Source organism: Onychostoma macrolepis, chromosome 11 (assembly GCF_012432095.1).
Source record: "Onychostoma macrolepis isolate SWU-2019 chromosome 11, ASM1243209v1, whole genome shotgun sequence".
NCBI classification, from domain to species: domain Eukaryota; kingdom Metazoa; phylum Chordata; class Actinopteri; order Cypriniformes; family Cyprinidae; genus Onychostoma; species Onychostoma macrolepis.
In genome coordinates, this window is record NC_081165.1 from 20,771,361 (window position 1) to 20,795,404 (window position 24,044).

Here is a 24,044-nt window from a genome sequence, read left to right on the forward strand (position 1 = left end):
AATACTAGGAAATTCACTTTATTACATTTTTATCTATTCAATACAGTATATTTTTTTCAATACAGTATTTTTAATTCTTTGTTTCTTTCTATCTATATTAATTTTATTTGAATCATTATATATTATTTTAATCAGGTTTTTCTTTTTTTATTAAATTAAAATGTATTTTTTTTAATCAAATTTATTTACACAAAATGATAGTATAAATAAAACATTTAAAATAAAACTATTTTTTAACCTGGACAAATGCAAATAGATACAAATAGATAGCTAGATTTTAGGAGACAAAATGTGACGAGTCATTCCGGTGTCAAAAATTAATCAAAATGCCTAACAGAGATGACACTGTATTTATTGGAGAGAAGCAGTGGTGCTTCATGGACACAAGAAGATAAAAGAAGAAAAGCATGAAGAGCGTGTTGCAGGAACTGGTAGGAACATGTCATTTAAATAGGCAATATTGCCAGATCTTTCAGATGAGATGAAGTATGAATTATTATAGAAGAATTATTGCCTCATTATGTTTCAACAAAATAACCATAATGTTAAAACGAAGTATATTGCTGTATAATATGTCTTTGTAAAATAACCCATTTATTTTCTTTATATCTTTAAACCAAGTGCAGAGTTAAATTCTTAACCAAAGTTTACTCATTTACTCTGCTCTGTGTCATTCTCGAGCAAGAGAAAACCCCTCTGTGCTGGTTTTGTAGTTTCATGTGAAATATCAAAAGTATTGACTTGAACTGTTGAACATGTAATAAATGAACAGCGTGACTGTATTTCAGGTTGGTGGGAAAGCACTTATCTTGATCGTTGTGCTGGGATTGGGAGGATCTTTTCAAAATGGATTTCATCTCACAGCAATAAGCTCTCCATCTCCAGTGCGCACTTGAATTTGTATTTATTCTTTTCCCGTTATTATATTAAGAAAGCAGGTTATACGCTATTTTAAGGTGTCCTTGTTACAGTGTAATTAAACACATGTGTACTGAGTAACACCATGTACACTATTAAAAATCAAGTTTCCAAAGGGGGTGGGGGGTTCACAGCGATGCCATAGAAGAACCATTTGGGTCCCCAAAGAACCTTTCAGTGAAACATTCTTGAAGTAACCTTCTTTTTAATTTTTTATTTTTTTTATAAGCTGTGAAGAACATTTTAATAATCTAAAGAACCTTTTTCCACTATAAAAAAAAATATTTTGTACAATGGAAAGGTTCTGTACAAGGTTACATTTTTTCATGGAAGTATAGAAGCCAATAAAAAAACTTTATTATTAAGAGTGTGCTTACTATAGGGTTATGGTTTGGTTTAGTTAATCGTAATTATGCAGAATTTCTAAAGTGCTACCAGAAGTATCAGTTCAGTAGGCCTACTTACAAACTACCGATGACGATTTGTCTCCAATCTGTTATCTGTTTTCCCACAGTATATTCAGAGCTTTATTAACAGCAGCTGGACGTATCACTACGGGTATGTTCCAGGGGAGAAGACCATCACCTTTATCTGGTCTACTGTGGTGGCTCTATATGCTTTAGGAGGTCTCATTGGCTCCATTACTGTCATATACTTAACCCGTCACCTGGGAAGGTTGATCTCACTCATCCTCGTCTGCTTTCCCTATTGTTCCTTTTAATGTTTTCACAACAAAAATGGATATTCATTTACTGTATATGTTCTTCTTGCAGAAAAGGAGCCACACTGTTGAACAGTGCCATAGCAGTTGTGACCACAGTAATCATGTACATTAGCAAACCTACTTACTCATTTGAGTTGATCCTTGTAGCACGCTTCCTATTTGGATTCGGAGCAGGTATGTGCATTAAACAGTAAATAAATACTATATATATGATGTGATTATGTGTGTGTGTATATATATATATATATATATATATATATATATACATAAAAAAAAGATGTGATTTGCTCTTTGTTCAAAGGGTTGGGTTTGAATGTACATACCATCTACCTTGGTGAGAGTTCACCGAAGAAAATCAGAGGCATGGTGACAGTCACAGCCACTACCTTTATGTCCCTTGGTAAACTAATAGGACAATTTGTTGGCCTCAGGTAATAATTAAGTATTAAAGCTTGGGCATTGAATTTCTTTCACTAGGAGAGCTGAGCCCTTTGATTAAGAATTGCACGTTTAAAAAAAAAAAAAAAAAAAAAGCTCACATTATAATTAATAACATGTTTTAGATAAATACACTACCAGACAAAAGTTTGGTCAAACGTCTCTTATTAAAAAGTCTAATAATGAATATTTCCTATTATTATCAATGTTGAAGACAGGTGCTTAATATTGTTGTGGAAAACGTGATACATTTAAATGTTTGGGTTAAGATTTTAAAAAAAGCAATATTTTATTCAGCAAGGACATATTAAATTGACCAAAAGTGATAGTAAAGACATTATAATATTACAAAACATTTATATTTTAAATAAATGCTATTCTTTTAACTGCTCATCAAACAAAAGTTATATTTTAGTAATTTGTAAAAAATTATGATTTTCACAAATATATTAAGCACCAAAAACATTGATAACAGTAAGAATAATTATTAATAATCAGCATATTAGAATGATTTCTGAAGGATCATGTGACACTGAAGACTGAAAATTCACCTTTGCTATCACAGGAATACATTACATTTTAAAATATATTACAGTTATTTTGAATTGTATAATATTCAGCAATGTTTTCTGTATTTTTGATCAAATAAATGCAGCCTTGGAGAACAAGAGACATTTAAAAACAACAACAACTAATTATTCCAAACTTTTGACCAGTAATGTAGATAGGGAGAATTTTCATTTCATGCCACCATTCTGTCTTCATCTGTCTTAATTGATCTGGCTTCAGGAAAATAATCTTTTGATACACAAAATTTCTTTGAATTGAGCCAAGTTTCTAATTTTATTCACAGGGAAATTCTTGGCCGTGAAGAGTGCTGGAACATTCTTCTATGCATCCCAACGTTTTTTTGTGTGGTCCAGCTGGCAATCTTGCCATTCTTCCCAGATACTCCACGATATCTTCTGATTGAGAAAGGCAACAGTCAACAGTGCAAAAAAGGTGCATTCCATTTAACTGATCAATCTCTGTATGTCATTGCAAACGTCTTTTGTGATAAATCACGTATTCACGTTTTGATCGGCAGCACTGCAGTGTCTGTGGGGACCAGGCGATTATAAGTTGGAGATAGAGGAGATGTTAGCAGAACAGGCAGTCATTGGAGAGGAGCACAACAAGAGTGTGCTGGATCTGCTGAGAAACAAACACCTGCAATGGCAGGTCATTTCCATGCTGGTCATAAACGGATGCATCCAGTTCAGCGGCATGTCTGCTGTAAATCATTTAGTATTTATCCTCAATACACCAAATTATGCTTCCAAATAGAAATGTGTCTTATGTCATTGTGTTGTCAATAAGTATCTAAGACATTCTTACAGAACAACATATAGTGATCTTTTACCCTTCTTGCTCACAGATCACCGTCTTCTCTTTTGACATCTTTTTGGAAGCGGGTATTCCAGAGGACAAGATCCGTTATGTCACTCTGGGCATAGGAGCATCAGAAGTCCTCATCTCCATAACCTGTGTAAGTAAATTCCAGAGAGGCGCACATTAAAGGGGTCATCGGATGCCCATTTTCCACAAGTTGATGTGATTCTTTAGGGTCTTAATGAAAAGTCTATAACATACTTTGGTTAAAATTTCTCAATGGTAGTGTAAAAAACACCTTTTTTTATCATGTCAAAATCAACTCAGTTTTTAGTAAGCTGTTTTTAGTCCATGTCGCTTTAAATGCTAATGAGCTCTGCTGACCCCGCCCCTCTCTTCCATGGGGTGACGAGTAGTACTGAAATTCAAAAATTCATAAAAACCCTTTATACTCACTTCTTCTGTAGATGAAGCTGGATCACGAATGATTCTCTCGAACATAGACACATTTATGTAGATCAGGATCAGCACATTCCCTTCAAAAGGAAAGTAATGTTAATCCTCTGCGTCTTCAGCGGCTCAGATGTCGGGAGTTAATGAGGACTGCTATATTCATTATTACATCCAACAACAAAACACCTCAATCCAGGCGCTGCTCGTCTATATGGGCAGATGGGGCAGAGCCCCACCAAAATATTCATTCAAAACATAGACCTCTATATAAACTGAATCAATAATAAATTGTAAATGTGTTCAGCATTCTGCAACAAATATTTTCTAGACTATTTTAAGTAAAGTAAGCAGTATATATTAAAATCCCGCGCATGGCTTTAGCAGGCATGTATACATGATACTAAGTTTTTTACAGTCTATTCCTGCGTCCCAACGTGCATACTATCCACCCTACCTGCCCTAAATAGTATTGAAAATTACTAATGTCACATAGAATTTAGGATGGATAGTATGCACATTGGGACGCGGGCTATGAGTGGGACAGACGATGCCTGAGCCCTCCCGAGCACAACAGTGCCCCACAATTCTGTGGTGAAAAGGGGAGCTGCAGTACGCTCTAATAGAGAGCCATTGGGGCAGATTTGAGACTGTCCCGCTTATTTTCACGTTACCACGTCAGCCTCGCTTCACCAAGATGTCAATCCGCTTCAGCTATGTGTCTGCATCAGGTCAGTAACTAGTTGGCATGTCTGTTTTTTTTTTTCTTTTCTTTCTATGTGGAGTAGTGGATCAAATTAAAGCTGCAGTCCGTAACTTTTTTGGGTTAAAATCGAAATCAATATTTGAGCAAGTACATAACCAACCAGCATTCAAAACTATCATCGTACTTTAGCCCGATTCACAAAGGTTATCTTATAATAACGTTTTCTAATTTGAGTGGTACAGGTAGCAGGTTTTTGTGGGAAATTCGAGCACTGCACCGCGTCATTACGTCACGTCTGTAAACATAAAGAAGTTGTCCCGGCTACTAGGCTATCGCATGTGAGGATCCTGCAGGTGACGGGTCGTTTATAGCCTTTTCTCACAGCAGCTAGAATAATTAAATGTATCATTTTGATGGCGGATTGTAATCCAGAAAGTATTATGTGTTTATGAAACACATGTGAATGAAATTAAATTCCAGTTTTAAATGTGCTTCTGATTACAGATACCTGGGATTACACAAGATTTGTATTTTAAAGAAAACCAGTTCGAAGGGAGCATAATTTGCTTTTTGGGTTAAAATAATTTCTTAACATGGAATTCAAATGGCATGACAATTAGATTAGACTGTACAGAAATTGAAATCTACATGTTAATATAGCCTACACTATACTCGTAGTCATGCAATGCTGATGTTGTTAACATTAATAATTTGAGAATAAACTATAACAATAATAATTTGCACTGTTAGATGTGATATGAGCTAACCGATTGTTAGATTTAATTACCATTGGTAGCGCAATTTATTGTAATTATTTTTTCCTCAGTTAGTCAGAACAAACGTGGCAGACTTGTTCAGATGGCAATATACGGTGAAAATTCTTATTTGGGTCACATATTCCAAGACGTAGGCTAGAATCTGTGATTGCTGAGTACAGTATCCACACCGGTGCAGTGACTGACTGCCGCACATTCACCTCAAAACATTAGATTCATCCTCACTTGAGCCGTGCCTGAACACCAGATCACAACCCTGAGCACGGAAGATAATTTCGCACAGAGCTGCAATTCCAGGTTTTCAAACAGAGATGGCGACAAAGAGGCAAAACTTACGGACTGCAGCTTTAACAAAGTAGGCTATACATTAAATCATTTAGTTTAAATGTGCTCACATGAATAGCCTTTATATGGTTCTGTTGTGTTTGTTTTGTTTATTCTGAGAATAGACATATGATCTTCTTTCCTCACCCGAATTGCTCCACAACTTGTAACATTCTAAATCAACATTTGAAGGTGATAAATTCTATATTAAGGGAATTATTAAACAGCATTTTATGCGTGTAACATTACTTCGAGCCTGTCAATCAACATTATTGTGCCACCCACAGGATAACAAAGTTTATATAGAATATAAAGTTTACAAAATAATCTGCCCCACCTAAATTTACGGCCAGGAGCCACTACTGCCTCAATCGCTTAATCGGAGACCGGAGTCGACACAATGGCGAACAGCTCTCGGCTCACTCAGGGCGGGTCTAAGGTAAGGCGGCCTTGTCAATCAACTATCGTGGGAGCGGCCTGCACAGAACTATGTCATTCTGACAGGAATCTCAGAACAGTCTGATTTGAGAAAGGGGATTTTAAAATGGGGATTTAAAAAAAAAACCTTTTAATCATTATAGGATTTTTATCATTATAGGATGGATGTGTACACACACTTCCAACACACATTTATGTTAAAACAACTTGAAAAGTGAATTTCGCATCCGATGAGCCCTTTAAATTGTGTAATCTGAAATCAGACTGGGTTAATTTGTCATGGAGGAACATGAATCATCTATGTGTGCATTTGTGTTTATGTGCATGTGTAGTGGCTGTTTATTGAGAGTGTGGGGAGGAGAGCCTTGATGTGGCGAGGGTTTGGGGGAATGTCAGCCATTATGGCATTAATCACTGTCACCCTGTACCTAAAGGTGAGTCTCTATCATTTAACAGCTCACAGCGATCAAAACAGAACTTTATTACCTTATCTCTGTTTCGTCTGCAGGACTACAGCTCTGTGATTCCATACACCACCGTCATCCTCATTTTCCTGTTCTTTATTTTCTATGGGGGAGGCCCAGGTAAACTATTTAAACATTTAGTTTCAATCCTCAAATCTGATTGGTCACATGGCATTCCCAAAGCACCAATAACAGTAAATAAGGGGCTGTGCACACAAAATGCTTTTTTAAATATCATTTTCATTGTTTTCTACGCAAACGTGGAATAAGAACATTTCACCAATGTGCATACTTATTTTGCAGCTTCTCATGCACAACATGCCTTTATAGAAACAAAGCACCAACTTTAAAAAAAAAAAAAAATGCATCTCTACCCCTTACCTTTTTTATTCATTCCACTGCCCTGCATCTCACATAATTTTTCTGTGTGATGAGCCCCTAAAAGCACTGGGAATTTTTATTGTTTGCATCACTCCCAGATCCATTCAAAATCGCTGATTCATTCAGGAATTAAACAAGTGTTAATGATTAAAACACTAAATCATTACCCTAACTACTTCATTCAGAAACATTGATTCATTTAGCAATGTAGCATCTCTGTAGCTTGATTTGTTTGACAGTTGATTTCTACTTTGTTTGGAACTACTTTCATTGGTTGTGCAAAATATAGTAACTAGCAATACTATGTCTAAACAGTGATTCCACATTTACTGTTGTACGGCAAATTTTCGTGGGCAAAATCCAGTCAATTTCAATAGGAATCAATGCGATGGGGAATTTCGTGTGAGGGCGAAAAATCTTTCCATGCAGATTTCGCAACAGATCAAAGTTTCAAACTGTCTGGTTTGAAAGTGACTTTTGTTTGAGCTGTGCTTCATACATCGCTACACTATTGACAATAGACAATGGATGTTTTTGCCTGTGAAATTTTAATAATTTGATAATTTTCGCTATATTTACTTCCTGTTGTATAAGCAATGTCACTCTTGCATGCTGCTGTGTTTAAAGCAACAGCATTCAACAATATTCATATTGCTTATGCTTATGATAAGCACATACCACACTGATTATAAACTGACTAACCAGTGCCAACAACTCAAACCAGTTTGATCTGAACAGCTGGAATAGCCCCATCACTCACCAATGAGATCTTCATCCAGTCATACCGCCCGGCTGCATTTGGGTTTCTCGGCTTCCTACGCTGGCTGGCATTCACCGTGTTTGGATTCATCTTCCCATTCCTTATTGTAAGTCCATCACTATATCAAGACCATAAAAAACGTGTGGGTCATTCCGTGTCAACTCAACCAGTGATCCCCGACTCAAATTTTTGATTTTGTCAATATTTTTTCTGAAGAAAGATAAACATGTATAGCGAAGAAAGCCAAAATATTAAATGGAAGTATATTTATGGAGTAATCCACTATTTTGTACCTGAGGGGTAAAAATGACTTTAGAAAGATGGCAGCATCATTACTTTATTTTTACATAGAGATTGGTAGGTCTATTAGTAAATCTGTTGACTTTAGCAAAAAAAACTTTTTCTCCAAAGTTTTCATGGCTGTAACTCAAGAAGTATTAAAGATATCTTAATGCCCTTTTAGATTTTGGGTCTTAACATAAACATCAGCTGTATGCAAACATTTGGTTCTCAACCAATGAAAATAAGTAAAATTCAACAATCTGGACATGGAGCCGTATTGAGATCCTCGTATCTATGGGACTGAACTACATAGGGCCACAAGAAAAGCTGATTAAAAATCAATCTAAAATCATACTGTGATATCTTTAATACTTCTTGATTTGCAGACATGCAAACATTGGAAAAATAATATTTATTGCAATAGTTTTGATAGAGGGAAACAATTTATATTTCTAGTTTCAACATTAGTTTTTTTTCAGACATTCCTCTTTAAAAATATATATATATATATATATATATATATATATATATTGATTGAGTTACAGGCACGCAAACTGTCACCACTGACATATAATGCAAGAAATATTGCTAAAGTCAGATAAAAACAGATAACAGATAAAACAGAATTTGCTAATAGACCTACCAATCTCTTTGTGAAAAATAAAATAATAATGCTGTCATCTTTTTGAAGTCATTTTTACCACCCTGTAACTTGGCTCTGAATCTTAGATGAACACTGCCATTTTGACCCCCCTCTACAAAATAGTGAATTACTCAATATACATCCATGGTATTTTGGCTTTCTTCAGAAATAATTTGAGCCGGTGAAGTTTCTAAAATTTGGTTGATTTGACACAGAATGATCCATGTCTTTAAATATAAAGCAATGTTTGTGGATTCAGCCACTTTATAAACTTTAATGGCGTTAAAATATATAGTGAGTGTGTTTTCAGTAAATGTCATTGCTATTAGATGTTTCATTATTGGTTTATGTAAGAAGCTTTTGCCAGCATATATAAAGCCAGTGATTATGACTGTATTGTGAATCCCTCAATGTTTCTCTTCTCTTTATTTTATACTGTCATAAGAGACCAACTAAAATACAGAATGATTCTTTTATGTGTGCCCTTCATCTTGAACAATGTGTAATTCCAGGCTTTCAGCACACCTTTTTCGCTGCTCCTGTGAAACTGCTCTGCAGTCTGTCGTCTCACTTTAACAAAAGGCCACGTTTCTCATCCATGTTTCTGCAGGCTGCTCTGAAGTCTCTGTGCTTTGTACTCTTCTCCTGCGTTTGTCTGATAGCCGCTCTCTATGTCTTCTTCATCCTTCCTGAAACAAAGGGCAAAACTCTCCTTGAGATTTCCCAAGAGTTCGAGAAAATCAGAGCATGTGGATCCTCCAAAGAAGATGTCATGTGCTTAGAGACCAAGCTGTAAAGTATATTGATGTAAATATGGACTAGATGTGGACTGGCACAAGAAATATTAAACTATCATATTTATCAACATTATATTTATAAAGACAGACTGCTTGGGTTTATTTACAAATAATGGCCAGATGACGGTACATTATCCTACTTAATAAAGCAATAAATAAATGCACTTGAAATATTGATTCATTAAGTTATTTTGTGAGAAGAAAAAGACAGCTGTGGAGAAATATATCTATTAAATATATTTTATTTTAGTGACAAGAGAGTGGTTTAATAAAAGACATTATACTGTACCAGAATAGTTTTTTTATTAGATGAATAAATGTGAAACTTATTCTGTTATTTGATCTGCATGTTCTGTTATTTAAGAGACGTTTAAGACAAAACTGGCCAATATCTTGCTTCATTTATTTTCACTACCACTCAGAACACCTTGAAAAACTTAAGAACCTTTTTACTCTTGTTTCTTTTCTTTCATTCTCAGTGACTGAACAAATTGTAACTACATTACATAATGTCTGGAGTAACCCACGCTTATTTCTACATGTCCTGCTGGTTGTTAATTAACTAGCTAAAGGCTGAAATTCACTACATGATTTTTTTTGTCCAGATTTTTGCGCCGATTTTCAGTCTGGATGAGTTCAAGCTAGTTCCCGAAAACTCAAAGTCAGTCTTTTCCCCCCTGTTCAGATTATGTTTCAATCCAGTCGGAGGAAGTCAAACATGTTTAATATTTTGAGACATTTTTTAGAGCACATATTGTTTTCATTTGTCCACGCGTTTCCTAGCAATGTGTTTTTGTTGTTGTCAGAATCGCCTGAAATTCTGGTAGTGTGTAATTCTCAGTCCTCAGGATTTTATGTCCTATTTTTCTTCTAAGTCAGCAAGTGATACCTAGTGTTCTGAAATTTGTACATGAAATCATGCAATATATTACAGCCCTAGGCAAACATTATAACGGCATTGTAAGCTCTGCAAGATTGCCTTCCTTCCATTTCTATCATAGTGCAGATAGTTGAACTATTAAGTGAGGTTGACCCTATACTGAATCAGCCCACCCATGTTATTGCGCAGGGGCTTGGGGTTGTAGAACTCGCTCAGGGAATTTCTGTCTTATCAGTCCCGGACAGGCTGTATGGGGCGTCCTAGCTTCATTAGCAGTTTAATAGGTACTGTGTGAACTTCACAGACCAATAATGATTGACATAACTAGATGCTTTATCACCGCCTCAGCTGTTTCACAGGATTAACTGGAGGATTAATTTAACTGACCATCAATGATTATGGACATCCCACAACACCCAAAGTGCATCATATCGGAAAAACTTGTGCACATCATGTTTCCTAATGGGAATGACCTAATTTTAGGTAGAAACTATTCAAATGTGCTACAGGCTTCAACAGAACCTCATAGGCCCAAGCATTATTTTGACAACTTTTAGTAAACTGGATTCATAGTGAATACATGTGTTACTAGCAGCAAACTAATTGTAGATATTAGAAATAATATATGTAATAATATGTAAATATTATGGATTTGTGTGTTTCTTTAGCTTTTGTTTGATAAATTAATGAATTCAATGAAAAAAGTTTTAAACGTAACAATTCATATTATCGTATGTTTTACATTTGTTTATTATTATATTCTCATATTTTAAGATTGAAATACGGGGTCTAGGGTAAAACAATAAAATATACATTCATTTGAAAGTAGCAAAAATAAATGAATAATGAATGGGTTTCCAAGACTTGTGATTTTCATATGAAATCTGTTTTAATAAAACATCAAACCTGCGATATAACGTTAAAGAATCATCCCTATATGTATATAAATAATAAATCATCTCAATTTAAATTATGGGACAATACTTTTAACTCCCAATGGATGGCGCTGTATATTCACTGCAGAATTACCGTAAAGCTGCAGGCTGTGGTGTGATTATAGCTTTTAATAAGAAGCAAATTCATACAGCACAATACAACGCTACACTGGAAGCACGTTTCTTTATTACCAATTAAGCTTCTACCTAAAAAAAATTGTGAGAATGTTAACTATATAGCTGTCAGTAATGTTTATTTTAAATGCATTTGAGTGAAACTGATTAGGCCTACTTTAATATTATGATTCTTTTCTGACCTATCTATACTGTGACTTTTATACTACAATTTAAAAAATGTAGTTTCCCATTATCTGAAGTGGGACTAATTTTTGTCTAATGAAATGCTTTGCTGTTAATGCAGTTCTTCTGGTTTTTTCACATTCTTTGGATAGAAGGGGTTAAAATAGGCCACTCCACTGTATGTGGAAATCTCAGCTGTGTGCTGTTCTGAGTTATATACACTACCATTCATAAGTTTGGGGTTGTAAGATTGTTTTCATGTGTTTTTAAGAAGTCTCTCTCTCTATTTAGACAAAAATGCAGTAAAAACACAAATAATGTGAAATATTAAATAACTTTTTTATTGTATTATATTTTCAGAAAGAATTTATTCTGTGGTGGCAAAGCTTAACGATAGTACTTTTTGAAAAGGATCTCCTTTGAGACAACCTAACGTTAACATTAAAACATTAGTAATCACCTCTCAATCACAATGTCAATGTCATGATCTCATGAAAAACACATTATGCATATGGATTTTGTTCATTCTGAGTGTCCTTGGCTTGTTAAGTGGTGGACAATTCTAAAAGAGCTAAAATGTATTAAGGGCTGAACACACTAATAATAGCTGAACGGCATACTGACACGGCACTGTGCATTAACAAAGTAGCCTAATTTGTCCTCCACTCATATTGCTGCCAATCCGCAAAGGCAATGATATAATGGTATGTAATCTGTGAAGAGACGGTCAGACAATGTTAATATAATTAGCTTCATTAATATTTCTGCAGCTCGTTATTAGTGTTCAGGTGCCGTCCTGTCGAGTGTAAAACTGAAATCGATCATTAATCTAGAGAATGAGTGTGCAAGCAGATACACTCAGACTTTGAAATCACAAGGTTAATGTGCAAAGCAAATATTCATCATGACTCAGTCAACGCTCACAATATACCAATGCTCTACAGTCACGTTCACCTTTTAAAACACCCATCTGAACTATAATACAAGCAGTATAAAGTATACAACTGGGCTGGGCGATATAGCTAAAAAAAAAAAAAAATTAATAGAAATTTTGTATACTTTTGGCAATATTTTATATATTCATTTGTTATTTGCAGTTTCTCTTGAAAAAAAAATTAAATGATGATTTTTAATTTAATTTTATTATTATTATTTTTTTAATCTGATCTGGATCTAACAGTTATTGTTACAAAGTAAAGTGCATAATAAAATATGCACTAGTTAAAGAAACCCCTAAAAATACCATTTTGAATTAAGAAAATGTTAAATTCTATGCAATTATCAACGGATTTAATATGGATCGTCAACATGTCCCAGTAAATGAGCGTTAGCATGTGTGTAAGCGCACAGATGGGCATATTTCAGTAAGGTCATTAATGTCTAGAATGACTGGGGCTGCAGCTGGAAATCAGGGGGCCTTTGGCACTATGGGATTATCTCCTATGTGTGAGTAAGAAATGAATGTCTCTATGAATGTTAAACAGTCCTGAGACCTCCTGATCCGAGGATTATGAGCTCTGAATAGCTCCATTTAGCTGCCGTAGCATCACAGTGTAGACATGTGGCGTTCATTGTAATGGATTTGTGTGTTGTCATTATGTCCAAATAGCACAGGGTGCTGTATGGGCATTTCTGAATGGAAACAAACAGAGCAGAATGGATTTGAATTGAGTGTATTGTATATGTAGGTAATATGTTTTGTATCATGGCTCATTGTTTCTGATAATACATTCATGCTATTTTAAATTAGCTACATGCATGATGGATTCCTGAGCATGGATATATATGTGTTTTGGGATATCTAACTGAAATGATAACACCCTCAAGGGGTTTGATGTTTTTTGGCATACAACTCGTAACATCCAGCTGGTGACATGAGAATCTCATTAATGCATAAAATCACGCAGATGGAAATTTAAGCGTCATGTTCATCTACGGGATGCACAACAAATCCCAAAACTTATAGAAGGGTGGGCTTTGAATTATAATCATGTATGTTTCTCAGACCATAAAGAAACATTGAATCAACATAAAATAAATGTCTCTGGCAGCTTTTTCCCCCCAATGTTGATGATCTAACATCTTTTTGCTCATAAGGCATGTTGAACCACATATTCTTGCTGAGTTCAGTCATCACCAAGTTAGTCAGGTCACATATTTCTCTGGTAAATAGGCACTTGCAAAAAAAAAAAAAAAAAAATCACTTTTGCCTGCCATGGTAACCATAGCAACAGCAGACAGCTCAAGCACTTTTCATTCTTTTTGGAACAGTGACTAAACATACTGTCAATATGTTATCACCCTATTAGATATCACAAAAAACCTGAAATGGAAATTCACCTATTCTATTTTCTAAATGCATGTTATAGATCTTAAATTCAACAATTCATCCTTTAATATGTTCAATCTCTTAAAACATTTTTTGAACTGCATATTCAATCAAAATCAAGTCGTAACTGGACTTCTCCCTGGTGATGTATGCAAGACTTATTCGCTTTATCTCCAACCAAGTCAGTTTTTCTTTGTTGATAAACTGGATGTACATCCCAGCATGGAAGAAAAGATCTATCGTTACTTAAGTTTCATTGCAACTCTAAAGAGAGCTGACATTTGTCTAACATTGCTCAGGGTTGCACAAATGAACCTTAACAGAATGCAGCTGGGAGATGATAAAATAACACTCCTGAAAGCCTGTCGCCATCTAATTGAACACACGAGGGCCAGTTGAGAAAGTTCTCGCTCTAGGCACATCTTATTGAGGAGCATGGGATGCTGTGGTGTGTACTCGTAACACTGAAGCATTGTAAAACACTTGTGCATTGAATCTGGCTGTGCTGCTGAGCAGTATAATTATAAGCAGTTTTCCCTAATTGTGGCTCTTAATAACACCCAGAAGAGTGTCTGCGCTGCACTTCAGTAATAGTAATGACACCAGTTATTTTGAACAATTAGATGATTCACACACAACAATATCATTTTAATACTACAACACCGTAATGATCATTGATTTAAAGTGAAACAGAAAAGTATTTGGCAAATTATTAGGTGATAAAAATGACAGATATGCGTTAAGTATACACTTTGCAAATAAATAGCTAGTTTAATCCGTTAGTAATCATATTGATGGCTAAATCAGACTAAAAGCATTCATGTAAACACCTCAACTGATCTGAATTCAATTTCAGTTGGATTGAAGGGTGGTATAAACTTGAAAAAATCTGATCTATAGGAAAAAATGAAGCAAGTAAATGCTTAAATCTGACTATTTTCTCAGATTCAAAAATATCTTGTGTACATGCGCATGTTTTACGAATGTGCATATGTATATTTAAGTATTACCAATTGAATGTTTACTAAATATTTGTATGTAGCCTAATTCCAATGACATTATTGCAGTGGCGTTCTCTGGTTTTGAAAAACATCTAAACAAATATGTGTACCAGACTGTGAAGATATATAAACAGATTAGCGTAAATTTTGGCATGTTAACATACCTGATGTTTTAAACGAACATATTAACTCCCAGCCAGAATATGACAAAAATATAAATGCTGTATTAAAAACTCCTAAAAGAGACCAATGCTTGTCTAAGTAGTTTCAAGCTTCCAGTTGTTTGAGGTCATTTTTGCTTAATCTTGAATATTTCAGTATGAAACTGGATGACATTAATAGGACATGGCTTTGAAAAACAGAAAGAGTTAAAAAATTTAAAACTACAGTTAGAATATATATCAAACTTTATGCACGGGTTGATGGCTTTAACTTTAATGCTCCAGAGATAAATTTACATCAAAAAGACAATCATATTTAAATAGGAATTACAGCAGTCAGTTCCCTCAAATCAACAAATAATGACTGCAGTGGTCATGTCACGTCATTGAAAGTGCTTTCTACATCAGTCACCTCTGACATAAATGCTCTAAAAGCATAAAGTTAAACCACAAATTGCTGAAAAGGCATGTAATTTTCACAATAGATGGATAGTCTATAAACTCACATATTTTATATACATATTGTTTTAACGGTTTTAAGTATAATGCCTGCTCTCAGCTCTGGTCCTTAGATTAATTCAGTCATGGCCCACAGATTAATATAGGGTCATAAGCGGAATAATGTCAACTCTGAGAGTCTCTTTCTGGTTTTATGAGGTATTCCTTCAGTTAAGAACAGTAGAGATTCTTGGGCAGAGAAAGAGGACTCTTTTATAAACGATTTATATATTTATATTAAGAAAAAAAAAATCTGTAATTACTTGGGAACATGTTCTAATCTTGATGCAGTCAATCTCTCTGAAGGTAAGGGAACTATATTATCAAGTAAAATAACTCAAAGGAGCTAAGTCAAAAGGCTTTGCTATCTAAAATGTGTGAAAATGAGCATAGATATGAGCATTTATGTGTGATCTCATGATCATCCAGCTATTAGGGATGTGGGTTGGTTGGAGGCCATTTACAAATGATCTGAAATTGTCAGGAAAAACCGACATGGGCCACTGCCTTTAATGGCAAAGACAGGTCTGACACTTTCCATTATGACTATAAGTTACGCCTGGGCTGTTTCACAATTTCATGGTTTTGCTTTGTCTGCAGTATCAGCCCTCATTGGACCTCTGGGAACTATTTTTAACATTATATCATGCAGTCCATTTAAAAAAATAAAAAAATAAATAAAAATGTAATTTGTGGTATCGACTATTTAAAAAAAATATATATATTATTTAATTGTGACGTATCTGCCAGAATGCATAATCCTCGACATGTAACAATACCAGAACGCTATTAACAGCTTCTCAGTTCAAATACGCCTATTTTATAACAATATTTTTTAATAAGGACTGCCAAACAAAAATGAGAGGAGACAGAAAGAGAGATAGTTCACGTTTATGCAGCTGGTTATACCATAACACTGACAGAAACTTTCAAGACTTTTCTGACCACTTCTAAGTACATTATGAGGGCAAACATTCCTCAGACAGTAGCGCAAAGCATCTCATGTTTCTGGCCTGTCTTTGCCACTTTTTTAACAAGTTCAGATACATTTTTCAGTCTTATAGCACATGGGACTGTGGTCATGGTTTACGTAAAATTTATAAGAAAAACACATATGTACTATCCAGCAGCTAAAATAACATTCAGAGTCTACGAGTAATATGACATTCTTATATCTTATTGCTTAAACAGCAGCACTATTGACAGAATGATGGTTTAGAATGCAAACACAGACCAAAGCTTGACCTAGAGATGCAAAAACGTTTAAAATCCCAAATCGAAGATGGAAATCGAAATGGATCCTTGAATTTTCATAAGCACTGTCATTAGCAATGAGGTGTATCAGTAAGCGAGACTAGCCATTTGGATCCTGTGGATGCTCTGTGGTCTTTTGCATTAATGCATGGAGCAGATGGTGAGTGTGTTGGTGTTTAATCTGAGTCAGAGATCACAGAATGCTCCGATGATGAAGAACCAAGAGCTGTCAATCAAATCTTTCACAGAAATACTCTTTAATTTCCAATACAGGACAAAAATCAACAAATTAGCGTGCATGCCTTTACTATTTTCTCTACATTATGCTTAGTACATAAATGATTCTATTGATACAAAATATAAAAATATGTGGTACATCATTTACAGATAATTTACATTACATCCTTAACTTAGTGAATTTCTTCATACAATTGCCTATATACATCTTATTAATGGGATTTTCAGCCCAAAGCAAACACCATACAAAAAAAAAAACATCACTGTGCCTGAATTGATTACATAACAAAAAATTGCACATTAGCTGTAACAAATGCGGCAACAGTGCTGCAGATTTAATATTTAAGAAGTCCTTAAAAAAAGTGTAACATCCAGAATAATTCAGAAATATCACATGGGAAAGCATGCATATGCAATTGAGCTGTGAACAAATTAAATGACTGCGTATTATTCACTGATAGCCTCACAACACCGAAAAGCCTTTTAGGGACGGGGAAAAAAGAAAAAAAATCTTGTGCAAGGTTGTGCAGGATGCAGCAGGTGCATCTTTTAGGATATAATGCAGTTCTTGCTTTTCCTACGTTTGCGCGTGTGTAACTGTCCTCGGCTTCCAAACTGACCGGATGCGCCCAGTCCTGAAGAGTTGTATTTGCGTAGCAGCTCTTCGCTGGTCATGTACCTCAGCTGGACCGGTCTGGGAATGGGCTCGCCTAGAAAATACCCTTCATCTTCTGACTCGGAAGATGAGGAACAGGTCGAGCACCAATCGTCATCGTAATCATACTGGTCCCACGAATAAGGGCCCTGGTGTCGGTGCAGTGCGGGGTTTTGAAGCGTTAGGTCGGAGGTTGTCCGAGGGCAAGGTCTGAAAGGCTGCTGTCTCAGCCTGCTGCTTCCACTACCGTAGTTGTCCCGTGACCCACGGGGTGGAGGGAACTGGTCATAATCCTCGCGCACATGAAGCTGAGATCGTTTTAGAGCTGGGCGACGCTCTGCAGCGAGGTTAAGTGCGTTGTCCGAACGGGAGCGCCTGGAACGGCGAGAGCGATGGTGGTGGTGTCGACGCCGTGGCTCTTGATGGTCGATGCTGCGCCGGCGGGTACGTTCACTCATGGGTGGTAGACGGGCGTTGTTGGCGTTGCTTACCAAACTTACGCGATCCTCCTCCTGATAGGCAAAACCAGGTGGCAAAGCACTGATTCCAGGTTGTTCACGAGGGTATTGCACAGGGAATTTGACTTGCACCGGGGCTTCAAGCTCCAGGTAGGGCTGTGCGGAGTTCAGGCTGCGAAGAGATTCAGAGCTGTGGAACTGCACAGAGGAGCTGAGGGTGCCCATGTTACTCTTTTCAGACACGTTCATGCCAGAATCTTTGCTCAAATCTGGCATTGAGAAGCGAGACAAGTGCTCCTGCCGTTTACTGCCTCCATCTGCTGAGGTACCTGTAGAGTGGAAACACATGCAACACAACTGTAATATTCTCTTGCATCCCCAGCTGAGTGTGACAATAAGTTGACAAATAATAAACAAGATTTTTAGAGGTTTGTTAAAATCCCTAACAAGGATGCGTTAAATTGATCAAGTGACAGAAAAGACTTTTACATTAAATTTCTATTATTTAAAAAAAATGCTGTTCTTTTGAACTTTCTATTCATCAAAGAATCATGAAAAAAAACATTATAACTGTTTTTGCAAATATATTAAGCAGTACAACGATTTTCAACTTTGATAAGAAGAAGAACTTTTTTTTTCAAATATAAGAAGGACACTGAAGACTGGAGTAATGGCTGCTGAAAATTCAGCTTTGCCACCAATGCCAATAGAAAAGTTTATTTAAATTGTAATAATATTTTCAATTCTTACTGTTTTTATTGTTTTTTTGATCAAATAAATGCAGCCTTGTAAGCATAAAACTTCTTTCAAAAACATTTTTAAAATGTCTAAACTTCTGAATGGTAGTGTAAAAAAAAATACATACATGCATACACACACACACACATACATATATATATATATAAAATGGGGAAAAAACTACAAAGAAAAAAAATCAAATACCTGTAGCATTAGATAGAGCCAGTGACTCCATAGATCCATGTGGCGTCTGCTCTAGTGGTGTGAGATGTTCACTAAAGCCAAGTGTACTAATTGGGTTCCTGCTACGGCCCATCTGCGGTCCAACATCCTTCTCCTTCTCCCTCTGGAATACATGCAGGCTGACTGAGCGCTTATCCATAAAGCTGTTGTGTGGAACCTCTTGAAAGCTCGCCTGTGTTCGCAGTGCAGGTGGGTAATAGTCCTCTGGTCCGGGTTGGAACCAGTTTTCATTCAAAGACTGTCCTTTCAGAGCAGATACAGGGGGTCTCTTGGAGGCCACAGGCTCCTTTGACCTTGGATCTGCTGGGTGACCAGGGGACAGATTTGAAGAATAGGAAGTCCGGATGTTGCACTGACTGAGCAAACGAAGAGGGTTTGAAGAAAGTTCATTACGACTCTCGAACCCATACATCTCAGCTGGCGTCTTCCAGGATGGAGATTCTCTGTTCAGGCTTGGAGTTTGACTGGATAGGCTAAGCAAATCCATTTGCAGGGACAGCGGGTCAACGTCAGCAGAGTAACGCCCAGCTGAACCTTTTCCTCCATGGTTCCCATCTCCTCCGCTACCACCATTATTGCTCTTGTTGGATTTGGAGCTGCTGCGCCGGGCCTCACGTGAACGGGCACTCTGAAATGCAGAATCCGAAGAATCAGAGCCGTTTTGGTCATCGCCAACGCTACACGCCCGAGAGCAGAAGATCTGACCCTGCTTGGGTAGAAAAGGACGACCGAGCAGGGACTTCTTACACCGAGCACAGCTGAAACAGGCTTCGGTGGCATGCCAGTGCTGGCCATCATATGTCATCTGACCCTGGTCAATACCTGCACGATCAGAAGATATGAATTACACACAGATCACATGCACCTATGCCAAAAATCTAAAATATGTAGAGATTGCTCATAAACTATGGGTCAATGACACACAAAAGAGCCCACAATAAAGAAGAGAAAAATAATCTACTTTAAAACATACCAGGTAACCAGAAAACATGCTCATCCTAGGAGTGGTATGCTATTATTATTATTGAATTTTAATGTATCTTTTTAAAATAAATTAATATGTAGGACAAAATTAAAATTAGCATTGTGTCAATGATTTCTATATTGCATTTCAGAAAATGCACAGAGCAGTGCTTTAGATACAAGAGCAATTAACAGCACTGTGTGAAAATTGGAATGCAGAATTTATTTACATAAGCTTAAAAATGTGTGGATTTTGAATGACAGCTACTTTATGAAAACAAACACAGAACAAAGATATCTTTGAAGGATTGTGTCCTCGTGAGGTATAGACGTGTTTGGAGAAAACTGATTATATGGTGTGCCGCATATTACAGAAATGCATTCGATTTTAATCACAGCTCTCTTTAAGCAGCCACACTTTAATGGACAACATCTGTTTTGAAAACCTGCACTGTTGCTTCCTGTTTATAATCAGTTTCACAAAATTACTTTCTGTGGTTCTATGAGGAAAGTAATTCCAGACTGAATTTCTGCGAAACAAGCAGCCAAAAAGCTAAATGTTAAGGCCAGACTAAACTATCAACTCGCAATGCTGCTCTTCTTGTTTAATATCTTAACGACAAAGACAAAAAGCAGGTCAGTCGTCACTTGGCAGTTGCTACAGGGCAATTTCTGCAAGAGCAAAGTGGACCGGCCTAGCGTGGACACGGGAGGATTCCAGGTTGGCACTGATAGATGGGCTCTTACCGATGTGTTCCCCGCAGGAGTCGCAGTACTCTGCGTACAGGGACTCAAAGCAGGTGCAGCAGTACGGCCGGCCCTCTTTCATGATGTAACGCTGGCCGCCCAGAACAGTCTCGCACTCGAAACAGCAAAAGTGCTTCATGTGCCAGTGCCTGCCCTCTGCCTCTGTGCACTCATCTGCTAAAATGATCTAAGAGACAGATAAGAGATAAGAGTGAGACCATTTTTCTGCAGTGAAAGTGACAGGACTAAAGCTAAAGGCTCCGCTGAGGCAACAGACTGAGCTGCAGCACAGCAGTAACTCTATTATCGCTATAGAGATGAAGTTCTGTAACCATGGTAATCATGCAATGTATTCAGCTGTCTTTACACAAAATGAGAACTAGAGAAACAGGGCTCATTGTGTGCAATCTTTAACTACACAATGGGAGACATCTCAATTTTTAACATGTTACTGTGAAATTCTCACCAGGAATCCACGCAATTGGAAATTTTGAATGAAACAGGAGGGGAAAAAATTCTCACATGGATTTCACAATGGATTCAAATTTGTTCAACTTTTCACACTGTTTATCGATGTGTAGTTTTGACCACAGCTTAAGATGATTAAAGGAATAGTAGTAATAGAATACAAATTGTTCTCAAAATGTACTTACCCTCAGGTCATCCAAGGTGATTTTGTTTCTTTATTGGAACAGATTTGGAGAAATTTAGCATCACATTACTTGCTCACCAAAGGATACCTCTGATTGAATGGGTGGCGTCAGAATGAGACTTCAAACAGCTGATAAAAACATCACACAAGTAATCCACACCACTCTTGTCTGAATGCCCGGTGTCCTGGCCAAATTCCCTCCACTGGCCCTTGTCTATCATGGCTTCACAATAATCACCATCCACTTGATTGGCTCTATGACTCTCTCTCCTCTCCACCTGTAGCTGGTGTGTGGTGAGCGCACTGGCGCCGTTGTCCTGTGGCTGCCGTCGCATCATCCAAGTGGATGCTGCACACTGGTGGTGGTTGAGGAGAGACCCCCCACATGATTGTAAAGCGCTTTGGGTGATTTGCAATACACATTAAAGCGCTATATAAATGCCTCATTCATTCATTCATTCATTCAATGCCTTGGCAAGTGAAAAGTTACATGTTTGTTAGAAATAAATCCATCACTGAGGTGTTTTAACTTCAAACAATCGCTTGTGGATTATTATGATGCCTTCATCAGCTGTTTTAACCCTCAGTCTGACGGCACTCATTCACTGCAGATTTGCACTTTCTCCAAATCTGTTCCAATGAGAAAACAAAATCATCTTGGATGGCCTGTGATGGCCAAATGGTTAATTAGCACATACAATAAACAAACTACTGTAAAGAAGTTCATGTCCTGTAATGGCAAGGAGAGAGTGTCTAACCTCATCGCAGGCTGAACAGCGGGGTTTGAGTCTCTCAGCATGGTGGCGGCCGCAGAAGATCTTCCCATCCTGGTAGAAGTAGATGAGATCCACCAGTAGCTCGTCACACATGCTGCACACAAAGCATTGTGGGTGCCAGCACACCCCGTGGCCTGCCCGTGAGGCAAAGACGGCAATGTCGCCTCCGTTTATCTGCCCCCCACACTGAAAACGAGAAAAACGGATGGAGAGGGTTAAAGGGTAAGAAGAAAAGTTAAAAAGAAAATGTTGTTGACATTTATAGGTCATTTAACAGCATGGTAAATCAATAATAATTATGTTAGATTAATATTTTGTGCTTACAGACTGGCTATTTGTTTATCAACTGATTAGATAAAACCAACTAAAATAAATAAGTAAAAGTTTTGATATAAAAGTTTAAAGATAAAAAAAAAAACAATAACTTTAAAACCACACCTCAAGAATTTTGAAATTTAATGCATTCTTGCTGAATAAAAGTATTAATTTCTTCCAAAAAAAATATCTTGCTGATCCTAAACTTGTAGTGTATTTTTTCACGTTCATTGACAAAGCATAGAGAAAAAAAATGATAACAAATGGCCACCATATTTTTTCTGAAAAGAGAAGGGAACAGCTGATATTAGCTGGTTTCTTCATTAAAGCTCTCCTTCAGCATTTTCCAATATAGCGCTATGGGAAAAGTCAGAAAATGTTTAATGGGATAGACAGATGCGTGCAACTACCCACAAAACACACACACTTGTGTGTCAGTTACCTTCGAGACCAATATTTATCGGAAAGACTGCATCTTTTCAACAGATCTGAGGGCTAAATCGGGCTTTATATCTTTAAGAGTATCACCGCAGAGGATACATTTAAAACAAGCGAAAAAAGCCAAACTGTGTCAGTGTGACATCTGTTCCTAAGAAATAACAGAAGGAGAGAGAAACAAAGCAGGTGGTCACAGACATGCATATCCAGCTTAGATTCAGCTCTAATTCACTTACTGGCACTTACACGACATCCCAGGTGGGCTAACACACACAAAACCAGAGGAAGCCTTAAAGCCGACAATGAAGATAAGCGGTTAAGAACAAAACTACCCGTTTCAATGAACCACTGAAGCTGATCTCTTCCTCCACCCCAAACCATGATTCATTCTGATATCAAGCTTGCACACCTGTTCACAGATCGCTCCAGTCATGGTGACCGGGAAAGGCCTGACGTTACCGCGGCCCAGGTTCTCTCTTTTCCTCTGGTTGCTGAAGAGCTTCAGCTCTCGTTTTTCCTCATCATCCAGACTGTTACAGTATCGCACCTGCGCAACAAGAGCTCAGGTCAGTGGTGTCACATAAACATGGCCACACGTCGCAAATGATGGCATGTACAAACACACATGCATTCTGAATGGTGACCTTTTCATGTAAGACCCCATGCTGATCTTACCTCATTGTCATGTGGGGGGAGCTGATGAAGAAGCTGCTTGATGCGATGCTTCTCCCCAGGACTGTTCACGTATGGTACTTTATCCTCCGGCAAAGAGCTGTAATACTGATGTACCTGGAATGACATCGGAAAACAACAGCAGCTTTGAATTACATCGAGTGATGAGAGTAAATAAAAATTACAAATAAATAAATTGAATTAAATTAAATAGCTATTGTTAAATTCAAAATAATTTATGCTACTAAATAAATAAAATGTATAAAGGATTGTTATTAAACTAAATTGATATTTTTATATGGTAAAATCAAACAATTGGA

At 36.9% G+C, this 24,044-nt stretch overlaps 2 protein-coding genes and 1 long non-coding RNA gene across 11 annotated transcripts in view; 1 reads left to right on the plus strand and 2 right to left on the minus strand.

The window, feature by feature from the left end:
• The first annotated feature begins 372 nt into the window (after nucleotides 1–372).
• Nucleotides 373–9,643, plus strand: slc2a9l1 (solute carrier family 2 member 9, like 1). 4 transcript variants are annotated; one of them, XM_058790617.1, is made up of 12 exons: nucleotides 373–431; nucleotides 789–884; nucleotides 1,433–1,593; nucleotides 1,692–1,816; nucleotides 1,944–2,073; nucleotides 2,934–3,082; nucleotides 3,168–3,355; nucleotides 3,498–3,608; nucleotides 6,478–6,579; nucleotides 6,654–6,729; nucleotides 7,729–7,856; nucleotides 9,286–9,643. In XM_058790617.1, the coding sequence occupies exons 1-12, from the start codon at nucleotides 408–410 to the stop codon at nucleotides 9,469–9,471; spliced, it is 1,476 nt and encodes a 491-aa protein (XP_058646600.1). In that variant the 5' UTR covers nucleotides 373–407; the 3' UTR covers nucleotides 9,472–9,643. The 4 variants fall into 4 exon arrangements, with proteins under 4 accessions (XP_058646600.1, XP_058646601.1, XP_058646603.1 ...); XM_058790618.1 differs by having other exon boundaries at nucleotides 9,376–9,643; XM_058790620.1 differs by having other exon boundaries at nucleotides 1,433–1,476.
• LOC131548974 (uncharacterized) lies at nucleotides 3,161–4,627 on the minus strand. The gene is made up of 3 exons (XR_009273299.1): nucleotides 3,908–4,627; nucleotides 3,483–3,604; nucleotides 3,161–3,289 (listed from the first exon to the last, which is right to left on the minus strand). It is a non-coding gene; the product is annotated as an uncharacterized LOC131548974 (long non-coding RNA).
• A 7,427-nt stretch (nucleotides 9,644–17,070) lies between the features above and the next one.
• prickle2b (prickle homolog 2b) overlaps nucleotides 17,071–24,044 on the minus strand; it is a 106,755-nt gene continuing 99,781 nt past the window's right edge. For all 6 annotated transcript variants that reach the window (XM_058791407.1, XM_058791406.1, XM_058791408.1 and 3 more), the window contains 6 exons: nucleotides 23,728–23,841; nucleotides 23,462–23,599; nucleotides 22,282–22,485; nucleotides 20,872–21,058; nucleotides 19,123–19,983; nucleotides 17,071–18,509 (listed from right to left, as the gene is read on the minus strand). In XM_058791407.1, the coding sequence (XP_058647390.1) occupies nucleotides 17,617–18,509; nucleotides 19,123–19,983; nucleotides 20,872–21,058; nucleotides 22,282–22,485; nucleotides 23,462–23,599; nucleotides 23,728–23,841 (2,397 nt within the window). In that variant the 3' untranslated portion in view covers nucleotides 17,071–17,616. The remainder of the gene's footprint in view (nucleotides 18,510–19,122; nucleotides 19,984–20,871; nucleotides 21,059–22,281; nucleotides 22,486–23,461; nucleotides 23,600–23,727; nucleotides 23,842–24,044) is intronic.